Consider the following 25,221-nt stretch of genomic DNA (forward strand, 5'->3'; position numbering starts at 1 on the left):
TAGGGAAGACAAGCTTTGAAGTGAGGCAATAATTTGGGGTAACATTTTTTAAGGATCTCCTGGACTTGCCAGGAGTGTTCATTTCTTCCTCTAGTATCAGCCTTTGTTTCCCAGCATCACTACCAGTCCCACACCCACTGCCCACCTGAAAGTTTTCTATTTTATGTCCATATCCATAGGAAAACAAATATTTTTTTCACAGTTCAATGTCAGCAGATTCTAGACCCATTAACTTTTAAATCCCTAAGCACTATTCTACAATGCTAAATCCTAGGAATGATTTTCATTACCCTAAAGATAAATAAAAGGTTCCCAAGGTTGCCAAATTACTTAGTTTTGCAGGCTATACTACTTTCCCTAATATGCTACTGAATTAATGAAAATTCTACTTTTAAAACATAAGCTAGAAGAGAAAATATTTTTAAAGAAAACAGAAAATGAAGCGGTCAATAGCTATAATATTTAGTAATTTTAACTTTTTTAAAGGGCTATTCGCCAGTAACTAGATCATGACCCTTTTGTGTTTGTTTTAAGTTAAAGGAATGGTTTTGAAGTTTCTAATGAAGACATGCCAGCAACGTATCATAGTAAAAATTTAATATTAAGATAAGTTTTACTAAACTTCACAAGTGCCTTGCACTTTCTATTTTTCAAAACAAATTAGAATCAAAATGCTTACTTTTACTTTTCCCCTCATGCTTTTAAATTAAAAAAAGAGAAAACCTTAGTCATCATATGCATCTTCTTTTCAAATTGATATATTCAACCCAAAGGTTAATGCAGATGATTTTAAAATTGTTTAGCTGTATGACATTATGTTTCCTTCATATTATATATTGTTAATGGATTAAAAATTAATGCAAGCAGCACTGGAGGGTTTAAGTCTCTAAAGATTTCTAGGCTTTTAATATAATAGTTGAATAGCCTCAATTCATTTTGGCAATGTAAAAGTAGTATGATTTTTAAATTCTAGCCATAATGATGACAAAAATAGAAGAAAGCAAAGAAACAAACAAACAAAAATGTTGAGCACGAAGAATGAATTCCTCTAAATTATCACCAGTTCTATGCAATGACTCATGATCAGATGATGATCTATCATAGCACAAAATTCAGAAACTTTTAAAAAATATTAAACTAATTCTCACCCTCAGGACTAAGAAATAGAAACAATGTAAATTCTGTTTCTAGGACTCTTCACTGTGAGCACAAAGTATATTAGAAACCAGTGACTACACTTGCACTTTAAATGAGGTAAGTGGGTGGGATTATTAAACCTGACAATAGGAGATCTAATCTATATAATATGAAATATAAATATTAATTTCAATGTTAATTATCTTGCATTAATAGGTATAATTTGAAGCAAAAATAGCATGAGCTATAATGACCCGTCAATGACCTCTATAATCATAAACTATATGTTCCCAGAGATGGTAGAAAACTTCCTTGACCAAAGTAAGTTTTTTTCCAACAAAAGTAAAAAATTCAAAATCTAGCTTTACAATGGCAAATTATAAGTAAAATTATGTTAGTATTCTAAAATGCCTCTAGTTAAAATTAAAAGTTAAAAGCAAATTAAAAAATGAAAGTGCTTGGCCAAAAACAAATTAAAAGATAAAATAGTGTAAAAGCCTCTCTAAGAAATGTAACAAACACTTAAAGAATGAAGGAAAAAATCAGTATTTTACATATTTCTACACTCTTTAATAATTTATTTCTGAAGGTTTACCTAATTAAAGACATCAATTTTTATTGCCACTTAACTTTCTTTAAAATGAAATTTAGGTACTTGATTTATGAAAAGTTAATAATGCATTAATATTCCAGTTATACACTACCAAAGAAAAACTGAATAAGGCAACTTTCCCAAGGAATTCAATAACTGACACTTTTCTTGTATATACTTACACTTGAAAAACAATGAACAGTGAAGCTTTCACATACTTAAAATTCATATAGTGCCATCTGGTGGTTAACCTGACATACTAAGTTTTCCCTAAATTTAAAGATAAGTATCACTGAAAACAGATGATTAACGAAAGGTCAATTTTCTCATTTTAAGATTCATCTCTGGTGATCCCTTGGCCTTAAGTCCTCCTTCCTTCCTACTTAACTTTCAAATTTCTCTTATCATCTTGTAAATGGCACTACTGCTCTATTTCCCTGACACATGCTCTTCAGTTAAGTCTGAGACAGATCTTCACCTCTCTATTACAGTTATATTGTCTGTCTTTCAAGCTTTGTCCCTGGCTGTCATGTAAATGCCTACCACTCTTCATTAGATGATGACTTCCTGTTTTATCTTCTTTCAAAATAAAAACAGGTAATATTTAGAGATGAAGAAAAGCATTATGCTAAACATCTCATATGACCAAGCTAACTTCATAACAACCCTATAAGGTAGGCACTATTTTATTCTCATTTTATAGTGAAAAAAGTTTCTAAAGGTTCAGGGACTTGTCAAAAAAACATAATGCAGGGCCCACATTTTTAAATAATTATGCGGTATTGCTCCTTTCCAAATGTTGATCAAGAATTATAATTTAGTAAAAATATATTCACATGTAGAAGTCAGCTAACATTTTCAGATGTCAAAAATACATAAAGGCATTTTAAAAAATTTCCACCTAGTGAACAAACAGGAATCTGTGGATAATGTAAACCCTTTCTCAAAATACTAAATATGTTAAGGACTAAAAGACTCTTATAATCAAATACCAATACCTAAAGTTGAAAATGTTAGGAAAGAAATTTCAGTGGACTATAATCTGCTGAACTGGTGATCAACAGTGAGGATTAACTTGATATACAGACAAGCACAACATTCAGGCTACTAACCCAATAGCCAGTGCAATTTTTTGCAATGAATTTTCCAAAGATTCTTTCTCAATCTACATCTTTGCATCTACTATTCCCTCAATTCTCTCCTCCTTTTTTCATTCCTGGAACATGCCTATTCAACCTTACTTTCCAGAGGAAACTTTTCCTGATATTTATCCTTCTCCTACCCCAAAATACTTGAATCACATAGCACCTGGGACACATCCTTTAGAATAGCATTTAATATATTCATTAAAATGGACTCATGTCTGGGTTCCATAAAGTAAAACAACTTGAGGGTAATATTTAATTGATATTATGACTCTAGTACTTAGAACAGCACTTAACACTCATGGCTTTCTGATTCTTGAAAGTCCCAGTCTCCCTATTTACATAATATTCTAGGCATTAAGAATATTTACTTCGGGGCCTCCCTAGTGGTGCAAGGGCTTAAGCACCGCACTATGAAGCAATCCACAGCCTCTGCAGCACGAGTTCGATCCACAGCCGGCCAGGGAGCAACCCACATGGTGAGGCAGACCTCTCCTGTCTCGCCTGCTGCTCCCCTCCGCAGTGTACTTCGGTCAATCTGCCTGTTCTGCTCCCCACTTTGTCTCTGGTGAATCCTCTCACCCCCTCCCCTCCATCTCTGGCCTGTACCCCAGCTCTTGTATGCATAAATAAATAAATCTTTAAAAAAAAAAATTTACTGGGGCTCCCTGCTGGCACAGGAGATTGAGCTACGCACTGTGGAGCTCTCCACAGCCTTTGTGGCTCAGGTTCAATCCCAGCCTTCCTGCGAGAATCCCACATGGCGAAGCAGACCTCTCCTGCCACGCCCGCTGCTCCCCTCAGCAGTATATTTCAGTCAGTCTGCCTGTTCTGTTCCCCACTGTCTCTGGTAAATCCTCTCACCCTCCCGCACATCTGGCCTATACCTGGGTTCTTGTATAAATAAATTTTAAAAAAATTTACTTCTATTTTACATGAAAAATAGGAAAATAAAATTAAAATCAGAATAAAAATATGTAAATAAGTTAATAATGTGTAAGGTTCTTTTCCAAAGCATTATCACAGATCTCTGGGCTGGCATAACTTAAAGCATCAATGATTTAATTCTTTCTTTTATTGAATTCTATCAGTGGACTCCTGATTTTAAATTTTCTTTTTTCATCTTTACATAATTATATTTCTCAGCCCTCTATCTGATCTCCTTCTATCCAGGACAGGGTTGATTACAGGAGTTTTACTTACAATTCTAAGGTAGTTAATTAAACTGAGGAAAAGCCCCTTAACCGCTACAAAATAAGTAGCCTAGACACAGAGACTCCATGGTTTTCCTTCCATGTATTCTACAGCACATAACATACAAATAAAATGATTTTCCAATGGAAACACAGAAGATGAGATGACAATAACACTGTAAATTATTATAAACGTTACTCAAGCTATATTGTGTATGTGTATGAATTTTATAATACTGAAAGTTAATGTAAATTACTGAGGAAAAGTAGGGCTTTTTTTTAATTAGGAAAAAGTCACCAACTTATATAAAACAGGCCTGTCCTGTAGGGCTTCCATTGACTGAGTCAATACTGGAGATATGTCACATGATTCTTGTGTCAATGTTCTGCATTCACCTGAAAAACAGTTAACATTGGAACTCTATGTTATATTAAAATTAGGTGTTTATTATGTCCACTGGATATCCAGAATCTAAATATTATAGAAAATACTACATGAAAGAAATGCCTAGAAAAACCAGACGGATATATCAGTCAAAAACAAGTTCATATTGTCAACCAAAATAAAAATTAAAGATAACAAGTTTATAATACATAAACTTATACTATAGTTTACTCTCTGGCATACCCCAATCCTCTATTTTATTATTATAGAAAAAAACCAATTCTGGGCCTCCCTGGTGGTACAAGGGGTTAAGACACAACCTATGAAGGTACCCGCAGCCTCTGCAGCACGAATTTGATCCCTGGCCAGTGAGCAGCCCATATGGCACAGCAGAGCTCTCCTGAGTTGCCTGCTGCTCCCCTCAGCAGTGTACTTCAGTCGATCTGCCTGTTCTGTTCCCCACTCTGTCTCTGGTGGATCCTCTCTCCCCCTCACACCTCTGGCCTGGACCCTAGGTTCTTGTACGCATAAATAAAAAAATCTTTTTTAAAAAAAGTAAAAAACTACAATTCTGAGGAAACCAATGAACAAATATTATTGAGTAACTGCCATACACATGGCAATGGTCAAGAAGCGAAGGGGCAGTGCTATAAATACATTGCCACTTCCTTCCTTTCAGAGCAATCTTTAAACAGTTCACTGAAAATGTTTATATGGATTACTAACAGGGTAATGAGATTTAATTTCGAAATAGTTCCTATTTTAAGCTTTTAAAAATCTCTACACCAACATTTTTATTTTAGCATTCTAATTTTATCCATAAAATGCTTACTAAGTTCCTATAGTGTTCAGAGAACTTTGTGCTTGTTCAGAAATGCCCAGCCTTTTGATAAATGAGGACCTCATCCTAGCGGTTTATTTTCCAGCAGCGACTAAGAGAAACACACATGTATACGGAATTGTAGATATCTTAAGAAGATTCAAAAGTCCCAAGGAGTCAGAGGCCCACAGGTTGTATCACTAAGTTAGATGTCATAGGAGCATAGAAGAAATCTGAGATACTGTCCTTACATTTGAGAAAGAAATCTAACTGAAGAGGTAAAATACATAAATATGAAAGTTAAGTAAATAACAGTAGTATTGAATACCATTTAAAAAATTCCAAAGGTTATGGGGAAAGTCATTGAGAATTAATGCAGTCTCAGAAAGTTCCAAGTAGATAGAGACCCTAAACTTAGCTTTGAAGACTGAAGTAGGATTAAGATATAAATATGAAAACCACACAGCACACCAAATAAGAGTAATATGTACAAATGAAAGATTGAAAAAGAAACAGGTTTTGGAGATAAAGAATAAATTACCTGGGACAATTAGGTTTCTAACAGTACAGTACAGGTGTTATTGGTAAATTGGATTTAATACTAATTCCTTCAAGTTGGTAACACCTATTAAAATATCATGTACTCTTTTCCATCTGGTGGCAGCCATTAGGTAAGCCAAAATCAGTGCTTACAAATATATCCAGGAGTGGTGGAAGAAGCAGCAGTCCCATGTGATGTGCTTTCTTCTCAGGGTGCACTGTTGGCAGGACTGCCAGATGTCAGCGCTCCACAGGGCCTCTGCCCCACTCGGCTCAATATAAAGTACACACTGGTATGTAAGGCCAAGCAAGGCTGTTATATATTGGATTTGTGTGTGCCATGGAGGCTGCAAATGTCCATTTCTTAAGGATGCAAACTGTGGCTGGCTTGTCCATCAAGATGCTAAAAGTTAATGTTGCTGAGGAGACAGCTGGATGCCACTGTGGGGCTCTGAGAGTCCTAAATTCTAATTGGGTTGGTGAAGATTCATGTATAAATTCTGAGATTATCTGCATTAATCTAGCTCATAAAACTATCAGGAAAAAATTCTGACACCCAGGGGCTCACTAAACCAGTACATCGGCAAAGGGATAATCGACAGCTGACATGTGCAGGCTGCAAGCACTGTGGTCATGGAAAGGGCCACAAGCTCTACCACATTATTGGTGATTCTTGCCATCCAGCTTAGAGAAGGTACGATAATCCCCGCTCCATCTTACTGCTGAAAAGTAATGTTTGTAACATTCTGACCTAACAAACAGTTTTGGACAGTCAAAAAAAAAAATTATGTTCCTATTCAATTCTAGTTGTCTTATCTCCTCTGGTTTTAACAGGTAATTTTGTCAACAAACTATTGAAACAATTTAAAAATAAAACAAACCAAAGATTCCTAACATCTGGAACCTGTTAATATATTACATGGCTGAAGAGAGTTTGCATATGGAATTAAGGTGACAGATCTTAAAATAGGGGGATTTTTCCCAGATTACCCAAGAGGGTCCAAAGTAATCAGTAGCTGGCATGTGAGTTACACAGAGATGTGACATGAAACAAGATGCAAAACTCAAATGTGGACGTGATTAGATCCACAACTGCTGGATCTGAATATGGAGGAAGAAGCCATAAGCCAAAGAATGCAGGCAGTCTCTAGAAAATAGGAAAAGCCCTCAATGACAGCCATCAGTAAACTCAGACCTCACACAGTCCTGCAGACTCAAGGAACTAAATTATACCAACAAACTGAATGAGCAAGGAAAGAGATTACTCCTTATAATCTTTGGAAATAAATAGGGTCCTGCCAAGACTTTCAATGTGGTGAGAAATATGTCTGATTTCTACATTACAAAACCATAGTAAATGTGTGTTATTTAGAATCATTAAAAGTTTGTGATAATTTATTACAGCAACAAAACTAATTCTCTATTTATAATATAATTATATACATAACCAGAGATGTATTCAATTTTAAGATAACTGAAGGCAAATGACTTTTTATTCCTATTAATCATGCATAGTGTTTAGCTGATGATCATGACACAAATATAAAGAAAATAGATTCAAATGTCAAGTTTACTTCTAAAAAACATAATTTTTGATTACTAAGATCAAAATATGGTATCAAATAAAGACCAAGTAAAATTAAAAAGTCAAACACAAATATTCATAAATCTGAACCACATGAAAGAAATCACTTACTTTGAGCCCATCGGTACAGCCTTTCATAAGCTGTTTCTTGAAGCAAAGCCATCTGTTCCATAATTTCTAAACTAAAAAATTTTAAAGATTCATTGTAATTTAAACTTTGAGCAATAGCTACAAATAAGTATTCTGTTTAATTACAGAAAGATTTGGTTACATCATATTAACTTTTTATCATTTTATGTAGAAAACTTTCAATAATTTTTAATAAATGAATACTGTCAAATTTTTATACCATTATTTAGTTATCCAACTTCTGTTTTACTTTAAAGATATCAGGGTATTACACTCCCCTTATCCAAAGTAACTCCTATTTCACAAAATGTCACATAGTTTCAAAAAGAACTAGAATGTCTTAAAAATTTCAGAACTATAGGGGGCAATGCAATTATGAATTGAAAAGGTTACTCACCCTGCTGTTTGTTGGTTTGTACGTAAAAGAACTTTGACATCATTGTGAATTTGTTTTACTCTTCCCAATGCCTTGAAAAAATCCTTTAAAATTAAAAATGTGACTTTAAAATGTTTGTTTTCAGGTAAAATCATATTATACTAAGTTGAAATATTATTAAAAGGAAAACCAGATTCACCTATTTTAATGAATCCTTCCCACACTGATCTTAATTTTATTTATAGTAAGTAGATATTTTTTCACATTTTAAAACATAATATTCATTCAGTGTCTACTTTATGCCAAACAATGTGCTAACTGCCAAAGATACAAAACTTAGGCAAAAATCCCTGTCAGGCCGCCCCTGGTGGCGCAGGCGGTTGAGCGCCACACTGTGAAGCTGTTCGCAGCCTCTGCAGCACTGGTTCAATCCCAGTCGGCCAGCCGGCTGAGAGTCCCACACAGCACAGCAGACCTCTCCTGTCGTACCCGCTGCTCCCCTCAGCAGTGTCTTTCATCAGTCTGCCTGTTCTGTTCCCCATTCTGTCTCTGGTGAATCCTCTCATCTTCCCATGAATCTGGTCTGTACTCTGGTTCTTGTGTAAATAAATAAATAAAATAAATTAAAAAAAAAAAATCCCTGTCCTCAAGATGTATACAGGCTAGTGAGAGAGAAAGGCAAACCTAAAAACTAGTACATTAAAAAAAAAAAAAAAAAATCGCTGTGTACTACATATGTTATGACTTATTTAAGCAGGGCTTCCTTATCACTAAGGATGTTTTACATATCTTTTACACATCCCTTCTTGCCCCCACATACTAGAATACATCAAAGTTGAACACATAAAAGATGCTCATTTAATATACAGAAGTTAACTTATGCTGAAATCCAGGATCTTTTACTCCTTTAGAAAAACATATCAGAGCCTTAGTTTCCAGATAACAACAATTTGTGTTCTAGCCATGAAATAATAGATGTGTTATTTTTCTTTCATGAATAAAAATTTTAAAAATCCATCTCCTCCAATATTATCTACCAAGTAGAGAAGAGGTGAGATGTCAAATAAAATGTGACAAGTTCCTCAAACTACAAGGACAGTCCTAGTGAGTCTAAGTAATAAGTTCAACTACTTAACTCCCTATACCCTGGTGACTGGTTTCAGTCCAACCTAGACAATGAGATGAACAAATATGGGCACCTGAGGTATGAGCCACTCAGTGAGACCCTCTCTCAGCAAGAACTCATCCTGCTCTCAGATCCTAGCATGATGACAATGGGCTTAGGCTCATACAGCCTCTGATTTGGGAGCCTAAAAGGCTCCTTCCTGGAAAAACAGTGTCTACAAGGAGGGAAAAAGGAACAAAGCTTTTCTCTGTTGTTCAGCATTTCAAGAGGTTTTATAGTTTTAAGTCAAGTTGACTTAGGTGGCATAGGATACAAAATTAATTAGATGAAAGGACAAGGGATTATCAAGTTGAGGAAAGACAAAGTTGTAAAAGAAAGAATGTAGATATAATCACTTTGTCATATAGCAAAACCAGAAAATGTCACTCAACTGTGAGTTTATTAAAAAAAGAGAATATATAAATAGGAGGCTGCAGCATGAGCAGAAGAGCCAAAATCCTCTTATTTTTTGATAGAAAATAACAGATTATCAAAGTATATTCTTTTAAATTACAGCTCTAGAATGCAAAATTTACAAAAGAAACAATTAACAATGGCTGACAAAAGATTTAGAGATCAGGAGGAACAAAAAGAGGAGAGTTAGGTTTTCCTTATAACCCTATATGCTTTGATTTCTAAAAAAATACACGTATTGCTTTGAAAAACCTAAAAATTTGAATGAATTAAGGTAATTTAAAATATGCATCTTTGCACACCATACATCTGGTATGGGACTGATAGCAAAGATTCACACAAGAACTCACACAACTCAACATAAACTAAGCAAACAACCCAATCAAAAATGGGCAGAAGAGTGAAATACACACTTCTCCAAAGAAGAAAGGGCCAATAGGCATATGAAAAAACATTGATCATTGCTTATTGCCAAGGAAATGCAAATCAAAACAACAATAAACTACCATCTCACACCTGTGAGAATGAACCATATTAAAAATAAACAGAAACAAGAAGTTCTGTTAAGGGTATAGAGAAAAAGGAACCTTCTTACACCGTTGGTTGGAATGTAGACAAGTACAATCAGTATGAAAAGCTGTATGGAGGGTCCTCAAAACACAAAAAAAGAATCTGTCATGTGACCCAGCTATTCCATACCTTGGAATCTACCCAAAGAACACATAAACACTAATTTGAAGGGAACTTGCACTCCTGTGTTTATTGCAGCACTCTTGTTTATAGCAGCACTATTTACAATAGCCAAGATATGTATAGAAACAACATAAATTCCCCAAAACAGATGAATGGATCAAGCTGTGGTGTGTATATACACACATACTACTCAGTGATGAAAAAAGATAAACTTTGCAGCAACATGGATGGGGCTGGAAGGGATTATGCTAAGTGAAGTAAGTCAGAAGGAAAAAGACAAATATCAGATGGTATCACTAATATGTGGAATATAGAGAAAACAAACAAAGGGTCAGACAAAGACAAACCTTTAAAGTTGCCCATAGATCTGAGGCATCCAGGAAGGGAGTGGGAGAGATGAGAACAAGGTAGGGGGGAAAAGCATAGGGATTATGATGGAGGATTATGGGTGCTTTGCTGGGGAGAACTATGATGACCACACCTGAGAGGAGAAATCATATACTGTCAAAAATTAACAATGTAAGAAAAAGGTACTTCATTTAAAAACAAATTACTCTAAATTAAAAAAAAAAATGCATCTTGAGTTTCAAATTTAACAATATTTTCAAATCAAATTTTGACATGACTCCAAATGGAAAATGATTATAAAAAGAAAGTAAGATACCTCAGTAATAGGTCCTTCTCTAGTACCTTGGAGAAGACTCATTTCATCAGAAGTTAGCTGGAACTTAGATAAGAAGGCATCTGCAACTTGTGCTCTGATTTCTAACCTTTGACTACAATGAGAAAAAAAGCAATAAAAATCACGCGCTCAGTTTTAAAACAAATTATACCTCTGACATACTAACTTTCAAAACAAAGGTGTGAAAAATTCTCAACATCTTCGAAAATCTCATGTCCACCTGAAATATTAGAAACTCATCAGACATGTAGGTGATAAAATTATCTGATATTTCTCTAACTCCAATACTTGCACTCAGCAAAAGAAATTAATCATTATGCAAAAGAAGAGATAAGTTCAAAAAGGGTTCCTGCATTATAAATTCGCAGCCACATATATGTACTTTAATAGTTCACCTTAAAGTAACAATTATCTTATAAAAGAGAAATAAGTCTATTTTCAACTAACTACTTCTCCATTTTTGTCTCCTCTACTTTTTCTGCATATTGTGGTCACTAAAAAAGAGTCCTCAAAATATATTGTATGAATGCAGCCTATCTGACTAGTTGACAGCTAGGAAAGGGCACAGTGGTCTAGAATGCATGCTGCAAGGAACACTAAGCAGGATCACCATCTCAATGCCACATTAGGAACTGAGCAGAAATTCAACATTCTCACTTCTAGATCTTAGATTTAAAGCTATACAAATAAGGGCCTCCCCAGTGGTAAAGCGATTGAGCGCTGGGTTGCAAAGCTGCCAGCAGCCTCTGCAGCGCCGGTTCTATCCCCAGCTGCTCCCCGGCCACCGCAGGAGGGTCCCACATGGCGCGCAGACCTCTCCTACCGCCTGCTGCTCCCCTCAGCAGTGTGCTTCGGTCCTTCTGCCTGCTCTGCTCCCCACTCTGGCTCTGGTGAATTCTCTCACCCTCCCGTGCTTCTGACTGTACCCAGTGCTTGTATAAATAAATAAATAAATCTTAAAAAAAAAATTCTTAGCCATTTAAAAAAAAATAAAGCTATACAAATAAAATTTTAAGTGTTTTCACTTAGTAGATTTAAGAGGATAGTAATATTCTACAATCTAACAATATTCAAATGAAAGTAAGCAAAGATAAACATTAACACTATTTGTATAGACAACACAATGTGCCTGTCTCTTGTTTGTGTAAGAGGTATGCGAGCTTTAAATTCACAAAGTCAAATGCTCCTGGTGAAAAATATGGAAAATTATAAACAAAAGGTCCTCCAGGTGGCAGTAAGGTTCTGATTCTCTCAAATGATAATGTATAGCACTTAATCAAAAATGGCAAATATCTTTAATCATCTTATTACTGATACACAAAAGTTACCTTAATAGGCTTTGTTGTATACTCTGAGATAAAGCTCCAACTGTTATATAGGATTTAAAATCATTATGAACTTCATTAAACTCGTTAAGACAATACAAATTGGGCCTCCCTTGGTGGCGTTGCGTTTGCGCACTAGGCTATGAAGCTACCCGCAGCCTCTGCAGCACCGGTTCAATCCCCAGCCGCCAGCAAGGGTCCCACATGGTGTGCAGACCTCTCCTGCCATGCCCGCTGCTCCCCTCAGCAGTGTATTTCACCAGTCTGCCTGTTTTATTCCCCACTCTGGCTCTGGTAAATTCTCACACCCTCCCGCGCTTCTGACTGTACCCAGTGCTTCTATCAATGAATAAATAAATCTTTTTTTTTTTTAAAAAGACAATACAAATTAATCATTTCAATTAAAGTATTTTTGGAGCTTATTTTTGATCTATCTTTAAAATTAATATATTAGGCGCAAATAAAATTAGTCTCTTCAGTTAACAGTTTCATTTTGTTTTAACCAAATATATAATAGTATTACTTATCTTTGTCATACCCCTTAGTCTTTAAGTCATTCGAAATAACATGGTTGACTATCTAAATATAAATCTATGAAATTAAGACTTCAAAGCACAGTCTATATTAAAAAAAGATTTAGCCCAAAAATATTTGTTCAACAATGGGCACACTGCTTAAACAAAAGGTTTGCTAACTCAAGATGACAACTCTTAGTGATGAAATAAATTCTAGTCTTTTTTAAATCATATTACTTTTTAAAATATACATTTTTCCCAAGAAAATTATCACAACCAGTCTGTCAGAAAGCTAGATGTGTCATAGAATGACATTAACAAAGACCTACAATAACAAGTCCCAAGTCAGAGCTGGCTATGACAAAAGGCATATCTGATGCAGATCTTGCTCTCACCTGACAGCACAATTGAAAATGGTATCTTTTAGTGGGTTTTTAACCTAAATAAAAATTACTTAAAATAAATATTAACAAACCATAAATGGTTATTATAAATTATAACTTCTAGAGAATCTGAGATGTGCTCATAACTGCTTATTATTTGTTATATAAATATATAAATAAACATAGCAGATACACAGCATAATTAGAGCAGGTAAGGAATATGAGGTTGATTACATAGCACACACATAGTCTATCTATATATATATACTAGCGAAACCCTCTATAAGATATAGGTACAAAAAACAAGTTGCAGAAAAAAATGTACGATAACTCCCATCTTTTAGAAAATACTACATACACACATAGTTGAATTTTCAGGTTGACAAAGACACACTAAAACAGACATTCTCATATATTATTGATGGAAATGTAAACTAGTATATAACCTTTTGGAGAGAAATCTAGTCAGTATATGTTAGATTATTTTTTAACATTTCTACAATTTTATTCATTAATTACTAAAACTTTTTTCCTATAGAAATAGTATGAAATACCCATAATGATCTAAAAAACATTTATCAAACCATAATTTTTAATAATGAAAATATAAATATGCATAATTTAAGAATGTTTAAACATGGATTAATTCACAAGAGAAAATATAATGCAACTATTAAAAAACATCATCTTCCAAATAAAGACAGGAAAACACACATAAAACGTTAAGAAAAAAATAACTGTTCATACTCTAAGAAGAAATACACCAAAATGTTAACAGAAACTGCCTGGTGGTGAAGTTATGTCTGATTTTTTCTTATTTAAAGGCTGAACTCATAAATGAGAAAGGAAGGAAAAATAAAGGAGATGTGATACTCTCCTGTCTTCTCCTAACCTTTTATTAGGCAAAGAAAACATATCACATACACTTCTGAGACATTTTTACATGTATCTGTAAAAAATCTGTTTTTGTGTTACCAACTTCAAAATCTAAATTAACGTAGTTTAAGACAAATAACAAAATTAAAACTTAAAAATAGTAAGAAATAAAGAAGTAGATAAAATTAATATAGCTGAGGAAAGCTATTACAGTTAATAACACAAAATAGCCTAAGCTTTCTAGTCACCAAAATGAGATGTTCTTTGTCTAATAAAAGAGGAGGAGGATGGGGTGGTAAAATTTCTTTATGTCAAGCATTGTGAATGTTCTGCACCTTATGTAAATCACTGAATCCTTACAACAAACCTGTGATACAGATCTAATTCCCTTTTTTTCAGATGTGGAAATTTAGCCTGGGGAGGTTAAAAAAATAACATGTGCAAAATCAAAAATCCAATGCAATCTTACACAAGATTTAGATAACAATTAGGGGTTTGGTCTTCTAAGTCTATATCCATAAAGCTTTAACATTCAAAACTTCAAAAAGAAACATAAACATTCACCAGAAACTATTTCTCCAAGTTCAGATAGAAATTTGATTTGTGGGCTTTTTAAGAGAATAAAATATATCATCGATAGTGACTTCTGTAATTATGTGTGATAGGCGCTCCAATGACAACAAGAAAATCTCAGGCCTGGCTTGAGAAATAGAAAAGGGTGAAGGGGAAGTAGATGAGAAACGACAGCCTAGAACTAAAAATATGGAAGTATATTCATGTCAATAGAGCATTTCCTGATCATTAATGAAACCCATCTTCTATCAGTTAAACATCAGAGGAAATGCTAAGCTGCAGTTATGTGAAGACAATTCTATATTAAGCTTTTCCTATTATAGCTCTCAAAATGACTGCCCTCTTCTAACCCAGCTGGAAAAATATTCAAGTTATCAATCCAATTGTCTGAATAAGTATATTATGTTACCCAAACAAGCGCAGAACACTTCTACCTCTAAAGCTAATTGCTTATTTAACAGTTTCTTGTTAAAAAAAAAAAAAGGTAATATTTCAAAATGGAAAACAACTCTCTGCCATCTCCCAGAGTCTGTCATCATAATTTCTGCTGTGTAATTTTCTAAAAATACCTTCACACAAATGTTCATTTGGCACATCGCATCTATAGCTCTTCAGATACTAGAATGTCAGAAGTTTTCACTTCCTGAAAGCATACCAGGCCAAAACACTTTCATATGTTTACTAAAATAATGAACATAAACAACCTTGCTTAAATTGTTTTGAGAATACATGAATTGAAACACATGTTCTGAAACTACCTCCTGTAGACATTAATCAGGGACCCACATACAAACCCCAACTCAATGCTTATTTTTCAGCTTTTATTTATGTTCCATTCCTGACATTATGATAGCAGCATTCCACATAATTCATTTAAAAGCACTTATTAAAATATTGAAACTACACTGTGTTATGCACTTACTAAAAATCAGAAAACATTCACATTTTCTGAAGAATAATTTTGAATTTCACAGGAAATAATAAGAAACACTTCAAAACTTCCAAAGAGTGGATTAATCTCTCAACCCCTATTTCTCAACTCCTGAACTATTGTTTTAAGTTTATTTTACTCTTGGATGATAGCGTAGAATCTTATATGTTGTACAAATTTAGAATCATGCTTTTTTACTATTTTGTTTTACCCTAGATTGTGAGTTATCTATAATTTTCTTTACATTCTTTATTTTTAATTCCCTAATTAATAAAGAGATGACTATATAAAAAAAACTTACCTTTCAGCTTGAAGTTTAGTGGTTTTTACTATCAAATCTTGAGTCTGTTCCTTTGCAGCCTGAAATTATAAACATATATAATATTAGTGCATTTTATTTATTTTCAGAACACTAATACTATCACTTACTAGAGTTCACCCTTATAGCAAATGAGATGACATTCTGACACTCATCAGTTTAACAGAGGTCTAAGTATTGAAATAGATGTTTCAAAGCTCATACGCTATCTTTAGTAAAACTCAGGATTCTCAAACACACATAATGCTAATGATTACAATAAAGAAAACATTATCAGGTACTGACAAGAGAATTTAAAATAATCCATGATGCTTTTTAGTGAAACAGAATCATTGGAAAGAGCAATTAAGGCTGACTTCAGTTATAGACAAGTTGAGTTATCATGAGACCTCTAACAGAGCTATAAGTTAAGTCACTGAAAGGCTGGTGTGAAACTCAGTAGAAATATCCAGATGGAGGCAAACACTGAAAGTTGTAACATAAGGTTTTGGTGTAGAGTAGAGATAGCCCCATCCCAAAGACAAAAGGCTGTTCCTGACCAAGTTTCATACTAAGCAATCCTCACTTTCCCAAGTAAGAGCTGAAAGTACTAGGGGCAAAAATCTGACAAATAGGTATTCCATCCAAAGACAAGACTAGGCAAGTATTTATAAAGTGGATTGAAACAAGACTAATGTAGTCAATCAAATTCTCTCCCAAAGACCTGAACTGAGGAATACTACAAAAAGAAGGCAATTATGAAATAATTATGAAACAACAATGGTGCTACACTTTTCATAGCACTGAATGGAGAAAAAGCAATTGTGAGGCATGTAGAGACAAAGGGTTCATGACTTGAAGGGACATTAACTGAGCCTGGATTGGGTAGAAATAAGGCCACTAATAAGCAGAAATTATACAGTAAACAAAAACACAAAGTGGAGAGTCAGTCTGGTAATGAGAGGATACAAGGACAAACACATGAAGATAAGGGTGAATGTCACACTGGAATACAATAAAGAGCCTCTAGATTCTTAAAGGTCCAGTCCTCTTACACATTCTAGATTGTCAATTGAACTTTTCTGTTTTATTGATTCATAAGCATCTCACAGATAGCAGAGCTTCGTTCCCATTTCAAGTGAAGGTATTTTGAGTCTGTGTTACTTGCAACTAAATTATGTGACTAGCAAATAGTAGATATATAAGAAAACAGGTTTGAATCAAGTAATTCAGATCACTAACCTTTATGAAAGGGAGCTCTTTATGATTAGCTCCCACAGTACTTTCTAAAATTATTATTCTTTAAATCCAGTTCTTCAAAAGCTTAACTTTCCTAATGTCATTTTGCTGTTTTTTTTTAACTTTTTTAAAAGATTTATTTTATTTTTATTTATTTATTTATGCATACAAGAACTGGGGTGTGGGCCAGAGGTGCGGGGGGTGAGAAGATTCACCAGAGACAGAGTGGGGAGCAGAGTGGGGAGCAGAACAGGCAACGGGTAAGACAGGAGAGGTCTGCTAGTCAGCTCCCAGGCCAGCGATCTAACTTGTGCTGCAGTGGCTGCTGAAAGCTTGATAGTGCTGAGACTTAACCCCTTGTGCCACCAGGGAGGCCTGTCATTTTGTTTCAAAGCTCTACTTCCAACCTTATTCTTTCCTTGCAAAATTTTTACAAATATTTTTCTTCAATTTTAAAATAGAAGAATTCCATTTCAATATTTGTGAAAAATGTTTCCCCAAATCAACATAAAAAATTCTTTGTAAGAACACCTGCACCCCTATGTTTATAGCAGCACTGTTTACAATAGCTAAGCTTTGGAAACAACCCAAATGCCCAAAAATAGATGACTGGATCAAGAAGATGTGGTACATGTACACAACAGAATATTACTCAGCAATCAAAAAAGATAAACACATGCAATTTGCAGCAACATGGATGGCGCTGGAAGGGATCATGCTCAGCGAAATAAGCCAAAAAGAAAAAGAAAAATACCGGATGGTCTTACTCATAGCAGGAATCTAGAAAACTTAAATAAGGGACCAGGAAAATGAATATAAGAAAGTGAAAATCAAAATCAACAAAAAACTATGAACCAGAGACACTTTTTGGGGGGTGGGGGGTGGGAGGGGAAGGATTGGGGTCAGAATGGGGCGTTTGCAATTGTATAGGGGAATATAAAAATAAAATTTATTATTTAAAAAAAAATTCTTTGTAGAATTTTCGCCAAAATCATTATTAAACTGAGGGTATATGTTAAAACAACTATACCTATTAATCAATGAAATACTTTAGAACAATGGTATGCAATAATTTTTATATCCATATTTTACCCATTTTCTGACCCTTCACTTATAAGTCATGGTAATGATTTCAAAATAAGATTTAAAAACATAAGTAAAGATTATTATCCTAAAACAAGTTCCAGTCAATTTATCTTAAATGTTAAGGGTGGTTATTTTTCATTAAATGTCTCTAAATGTAATTTAATCAACTAAAACCACAGCCAAAGTGAGAAACCACAACACACACAAAGTTACATTTGTGTAATTACATTTTTAAAAGTTCTCATAATAATTTCTAAAATATGCCCAATCCAAAGAATTTTAGGAAATGTTAGCTAAACTTGTCCTCATAATATCCTATAATGAAAAAAGGTATGGTGGAGCATACCACTCTAAGAAATACCTTTCTTCATGATTGAATAAATTGAAAACATTATTTAGAATTACAGCATGAGTGGGTACTATTAAGATTCCAATAACATTATATGCAAATAAATTAGTGCCAGGAGACAAAATTTTCATAATCATAGATCTAATCCTTACTGATTAAAGGATCAAAAAATGAACATAAACAATAGGGAGTATAAATTAATTTAAAATAATCATTTAAAAAGCTATGAGGGAATTCTTTGCAAGGGATCAAAATGTTCTATTGATATTATCTTAATTATGGTGGTTATTTTACAGTCACAGGTGTATAAAACTGTCAAAATGCATCAATTTATATATTCAAATGGATGCAGTTTATTATTGTGCGTAAGTTATTCCTCAATAAATATGAAAAACGGCCCATGACAATACAGGAAAAAATGCAATCAGGGAGGAAGGCGTTATCAAGAAAATATAAATGACAAAATGAAACATAATGTTGTGATTTAAAATACTTATAAATGGGCCTCCCTGATGGCGCAAGGGATTAAGCACCGCACTATGAAGTTATCCACAGCCACTGCAGCATGAGTTCGATCCCTGGCGAGGGAGCTACCCACATGGCACAGCAGACCTCTCCTGTCTCCACTGCTGCTCCCCTCAGCAGTGTATTTCAATCAGTCTGCCTGTTCTGTTCCCCACTCTATCTCTGATGAATCCTCTCACCACCTACACCTCTGGCCTGTACCCCAGTTCTTTTATGCATAAATAAATCTTTAAAAAATAAATAAATAAAATACGTATAAACTGTTAGCATGAATAAAAGTATTTTGATTTTTTTACACTTAAAGATAAAATGAATAGAAATATAATTATTAAGAGTTAGAAAATAAGAGGTACTAATAAAAACAGAGGTTACCTAAGTAATCCAATATATGCACAAAATATGTAAAATTAATATTACAAAATAAATGTGTATAATATAGAAAATCTAATAGTGTGTAGTTTGTGAAAAGACTATTATTAAGTCAAGGAAACTAAAAGACGAGAAAAGGAAGCAAAGAAAAAGTTAAAGAATTGTCAATCACTAAGTAACAAAAGTAATATATATAAAATACTGTAAAATGGCAGTAACACTTAGCAAAAATTATGATTTAGTATTATAAAATTAACAGGGTATAAAGATTGTCAAATAAATATGCCAATAATGTTTGATCTATTAGTAAGAATACAAAAATTTAGATAAGACTTGAAAACCTAAAGTTCTGGAGAAACATAATTGACTGCTTCTACAGAGAAATCAGCTAGTAGCCAACGGTTAAAATGAGGAATGTGCATGCTTAATAATTCTCTGTAGAATTACTGTAGCTGTCTGGGCCTCCCTGGTGGCTCAAAGGGTTAAGTACAGCACTATGAAGCAATCCGCAGCCTCTGCAGCATGAGTTAGATCCCCATCTGGCCAGGGAGCACCCCACATGGTGCAGCAAACCTCTCTTGTCTTGCCCGCTGCTCCCCTCAGCAGTGTATTTCAGTCAGTCTGCCTGTTCTGTTCCCCACTCTGTCTCTGGTGAATCTTCTCACCCCCCCCCCCCACACCTCTGGCCTGTACCTCAGCTCTTGTATGCATAATTAAATAAATCTTTAAAAAAAAAGAATTACTGTAGCTATCAAGAGTTTCAGGAGAATCTTAGAGGTACAGTGTGAAATAAAAATGTGAAGGTAGTAGACATAGCTTATTCTTAGGAAGAAATTATTCGATTCATTATTCCAAAATTACATGAAAGAGGGTAATTAGGTGAAATTAATTCTGTGGCCAAACTAGAGGTTCAGAACTCCTTTGTTGAGTATGAATTGTAACCAAGTTGGGTCTTTATCAGGCATAGCTTTAGTTTCAACTTATTCCTAAGGTTTTCCACTATTTCAGCTGTATTAATGGGGTATCAGAGAATTGAAAGGTTTATAAAAATTCTACACAGTTAGCTCTGGACTGGCTAAATCAAAATAGAAAGGCTCTGGAGTTAACTAAGCAATATTATTAAAATATCATCCAAAGAAACAAAAAGACACTTTAAGTTAAAAAAAAAATCAGCCTATTTATATTCAAGCTTCCTACAGGGCATGATATATTAGCTAACTATACATTTTATAGAATTACCTAACAATTTTTGAAGGCTTACATTATTGCCGGGGACCAGCCTCCGGCAAAATGTCGTGTCAGGGGTTCCTGAAAGGATGAGACCGCCTCGGCGACCTGTAAGGGGCTGAAACTTAAGGGCTTGAGGGGAAGGGAATGAGGAGACACCGACACTTGTTGAGGTGCTACACTTGTTGAGGTGCTAGTATCTTCTGCCGAGAGGCTCAGCAGGTTCTTTCTTTATACATTTTTTTGCAAGCATTGAGATTACATTATCAAGTGCATAGAAACAAAGCAGAAACAATTAGTGAATCTCTTTTTCTATGGGCTTTTGGCCACTACGTGCTATCAGTAAGAAGGCAACCTTCAAGGTTAATAAAAAACTAAGCCTTACACTAGAACTCATTGTTTCAGCTAAATAATAACCTAAGACAGTTGATAGCCATCAGTACATCCCTATCAGCTAAAGCCCAAGCAAGAAAAGACTCCTCTTATTTGCATGGCCTTCAGCTGGGGACCAGCTGCTACTCAGCTATCAGAACTTTTTCTACCTAGAAACTCCTTAACTCAAATAGCTTCATTTAAAAACTTTCCCAAGAAACTTCAAGGGAAGGCAAAAAAAGGACTTACAATAATAGTTGTATTGTAATGCTTGTCAGGCATGTTCAACAAACCATCTCCCATTGTCAAGTGAGCCAAACAGCCCAACAACTAATTTCTAAACAGATAATTTTCTGTGCCATTTACTTACAGTATGCTGATACATATAATTTATTGCCTAATATACTTTCTGATAAATTTTTCTCTCTCTATGACCAAGAACAAAAAGCAAAGGGATGCCAGATCTTCAGCCCCACGGTGTGAGGCCTTTTCTCTTAGCTGCTTGTCAGTAATCTATCTGGCTGGAGCAACAAGGCCTCCTGCAGCACATTATGTTAACACCCAGCCATCATACAGTACCTGTAGGCGATTTGTCATATCCTGACAACAACTGCTCATTGCTTGAACATCCTCATTTATGCTTTCAAGTTCCTGAAAAAGAGAACAGTAAATTGAGTATTATATATTGTTAAAGAGATTTCTCTTTTCTTAACTGAATCCTTATTTTTATCCCATAAAAATTTTTGCCAAAGCATGACAAAGATCTGACAAGGCTGGAACTGAAATGAGTAACATATAATACTAGAAAATATGTTAAAAAAAAAAAAAAACACCCAGTGTATTCTGTTTTAGAGTATATGACAATAGGAAAACAGCTTTTAAAATATGAATAATCTTTATCCAAGGATTCTAATATGAAGAATTCATCCGAAGGAACTAATCCATGGAAATCTACGGATATACTAAGGACATGTGTATGTGTATTTATGTGTATGTGTGTTTACTGGCATGGGAAGATATTACATAAGGTTTAAAAAAGTGTTATGACCATACAAGTAATATCTTCCCATTTTTTAGGGAAAAAAAATGTGTGCACTCATGCATACCTGCAAACAGAACATAAAGAAGGCCATACAATAAAATAGTGACAATTCTGGGTGACAGAATCACAATAATTCTATTTCTGATTTTATTCTTTTTTTTTTAAATAATAAATTTTATTTTTATATTCCCCCATTCAACTGCACATGCCCCATTCTGACCCCAATCCCTCCCCTCCCGGCCCCCACCCCCCTCTGATTTTATTCTTTAAAGTTTTTATAATGAATTATCTGTAACTTTTAATAAATAAAACCAAATTTGATAGCCCAATAGACAATAATGCCGCCTACTATCTTGTGATCTACATATTAGAACATGCCAAAAATGGTAATTTTCTCAGTAATGTTCTCCCCCTCTCATCTCTAGTCACCCCTACCACATACCCCTATATTTAATTAATGGATACATCTTATCTATTTCACTTTTGCTACCCAAGCAGCTACTACATGTTTTAGTTAGGTTAACTGTTAGTTCTGTGAGTATTCTGACAGGTATCTCTGACTCTACATTCTTTACCAAACTTATATCCTCTGGCTTTTACTGAACCAATCTTTTACTATGAAAAAAATGTCAAAATATCACATTTAGTTTCATACTGTACTATCATCTCCCTTTTCCCAATTCAGGGTTACACAACAAAAAAAAAACATGATGTAACAAAGTTTTAGGAGTGGACAGGGCTAACTGTAGTCTCTTTCAACATAAAACCTAGACTTTCAAATAGAAACATGACAATTTTATGAAGGGGTAGGCCAATCAGAGGGCAAGAAATTAAAAATAAAAAAACAGCAGAGCAGTACTATACACAAAATGTGAGGATTAAGCAGTCAGAAAATCACATAACAATTACCAGCATAAATCTTAGCTCTAGAATTAAGGTATTTTCCCTTCTCTCTGTAAGTACTTTGATTTATGAAAACAATAGCACCAGATATTTTCCCTACATTTTACTAAAAGGGAATATAAATCAAATCAATAAACTAAATACTAAAGTGCCTTTAGGTAAATATTATAATAAGCTCGTTTTCAAAATATCAATTAATATCAACAATAGCAAATACACAAGCAACCTAATCTCATCATTCCCTTAAATCTCAGTATAATCTAATTAGAACAGCACTATGACATAATCTGCCAGCAAAGACAAGAATAATTTCTCCTAATATTTACACAAGCCACCATAATATACTGAACTTCATTTGTGAAATAATAAAAATTACATTTCTTATGATATATGCTCAATGGTAATTCAAGGTCCTTTCTATAGCCTGTAAAGTGATTATTTGAACATAAACTATTTTCCCAAATTAAGTAAAATTATAGGCTGTGAAATATAAGTGGAACATGATAAACTTTTTAAAAAATTTATTATAGAAAATTTTCAAAATGTATCCAAAAATTGATTTACTATCAATGTCTGCCTACATAATACTCAACTTCAACAGTTATGAACTCATGATCACTCTTTCTTTTAATTTTAAATATCTAGTTGGTGTTGAACTATTCTTTTTTTTTTTCCTTTAATAATTTACCCGAGTTGGGAACCAAGTTAAGATTCACAAATAGAAACTGGTTGGTATTTTTCTTATTTTTTGATCTATAGATATTCACATATGCCTATTTCTCTTTATCTTTACAGTTCAGTTACTTTACATTTCCCAACATTTAGATATAGCTGACTGCATCTTTATGACTGCAGTTAATAAGACTCAATTTATATTTACTATAAATGGCAGTTAGATCTAGAAGTTTAATTATATTTATTCAATTTTCTGGCAAAAATTCTTCATATGTGCTGTTGTATACCTGTATTATGAATCACAAAAATGGCTGTTTCTCTTTTTGTGAGATAAGGAGCTACTGATGACAGATGACTAAATTAGTGGTGTTCAATCAGACCAATTTTGCCCCCAAAGGGGTTGTTTGGCAATGTCTGGAGATTTTTTGGTTGGAACAACTGGGGGAAAGGTGGTGTTACTGGTGTCTAATGGACAGAGGGCTAAAATGATGCTGACCATCCTGTATGGCAGACAACCCTCAACAATTATCTGACCATAAATGACAACTGTACCAAGGTTGAGAAACTCTGAGCTAATACATAAATTCGACAGAGATTATAAAATATACTATCTTCTCTCCATTTATTAGGTAGACTATTTCCATTAAGAGGTTAGTATTAACTTATATAGTAGGTACAAAAAATAAATAAATGCTCAACTCTTTCCTTTTGTTCAGTTTTCAAAATAAATTGGTTCCTTTATACCCAACAATGAGTTGGATATAACCTCATAACCAATGAAGTTACTTTTTGGTTTTCAGTATAATTAAATTCATGGACTTAAACATGTTAAGGAGTTTTAGTCATTAAGTTACTCTTATCGATGCTCAAATCATCCTGTTTTTTGCCCAGTGGAAGCCCTTGCAAGTTAATTCCAGAGTCCTTTTGATACTTTCCCAACAGTCTTGTGTGTGTATGTAGCTTGCTTTTTAATACTGACAAGACTGTTCCTTTCAGTGGGAAATTGTGTTGAAAGAACCCAATATGGATGAGCTCATTATCGTTGTCTCTTTCGATTTTTGTGAAAACCACCAAAATTCCCTTCAACCTTCCAATTACTAGCCTTCAGCCAATGAAATCCTACTCAGTCATTCAAAATAATGCTTTATTAAGTACTCACTGAAACCATGTACAACACTTTCATACAGCTTACACAGAAATACTATGTAACATAATTATTTAAAGCAAATTAGCAAAATATTATATAATTAAATATAACAGAATAAATTTCACTTTTATCCTATGGTGAATAGATTTGTTCACTCAAATATAATGAATCACTATTTATGCATTGAAGTAATTGCTCTTAATCTCAAAAATTATATAATTTAGGTTTAGCAAAATAACTCAATCTTAATTAATTTCCAGTGGAGAAGTGGTTGGTTATCCAAGAGAGGTTTATTCAGTGAGGGACTATTTCTACTGCACATCCATTCAACGAAATGTTTTGGCTTTTTTTTTTTTTTTTTGGTTAAAAAGCTAAAATTCCTAAAGGAAATGCCTAGAACAAATGTTACAACATTCTAAGAAGCAGCATTAGTGGGGTTCACAGATTAAGAAATTATATAAATTTAAAGAGAGACTGAGATGCTTCTACAGTAAGTAAATTTTCATTTCTATTCATAAAAACACTTAACA

General features: G+C 34.0%; 1 protein-coding gene across 1 annotated transcript in view; it reads right to left on the minus strand.

The window, feature by feature from the left end:
• COG6 (component of oligomeric golgi complex 6) overlaps positions 1–25,221 on the minus strand; it is a gene marked incomplete at both ends in the record, with an annotated part of 65,896 nt that overhangs the window by 37,310 nt on the left and 3,365 nt on the right. The window contains 6 exons of the mRNA XM_084234352.1: positions 4,370–4,463; positions 7,509–7,579; positions 7,924–8,006; positions 10,839–10,950; positions 15,761–15,819; positions 21,504–21,575. Coding sequence (XP_084090478.1) covers positions 4,370–4,463; positions 7,509–7,579; positions 7,924–8,006; positions 10,839–10,950; positions 15,761–15,819; positions 21,504–21,575 — 491 coding nt within the window. The remainder of the gene's footprint in view (positions 1–4,369; positions 4,464–7,508; positions 7,580–7,923; positions 8,007–10,838; positions 10,951–15,760; positions 15,820–21,503; positions 21,576–25,221) is intronic.

Source organism: Talpa europaea (genome assembly GCF_964194135.1).
Source record: "Talpa europaea genome assembly, chromosome: 6".
Taxonomy (NCBI): Eukaryota; Metazoa; Chordata; class Mammalia; order Eulipotyphla; family Talpidae; genus Talpa; species Talpa europaea.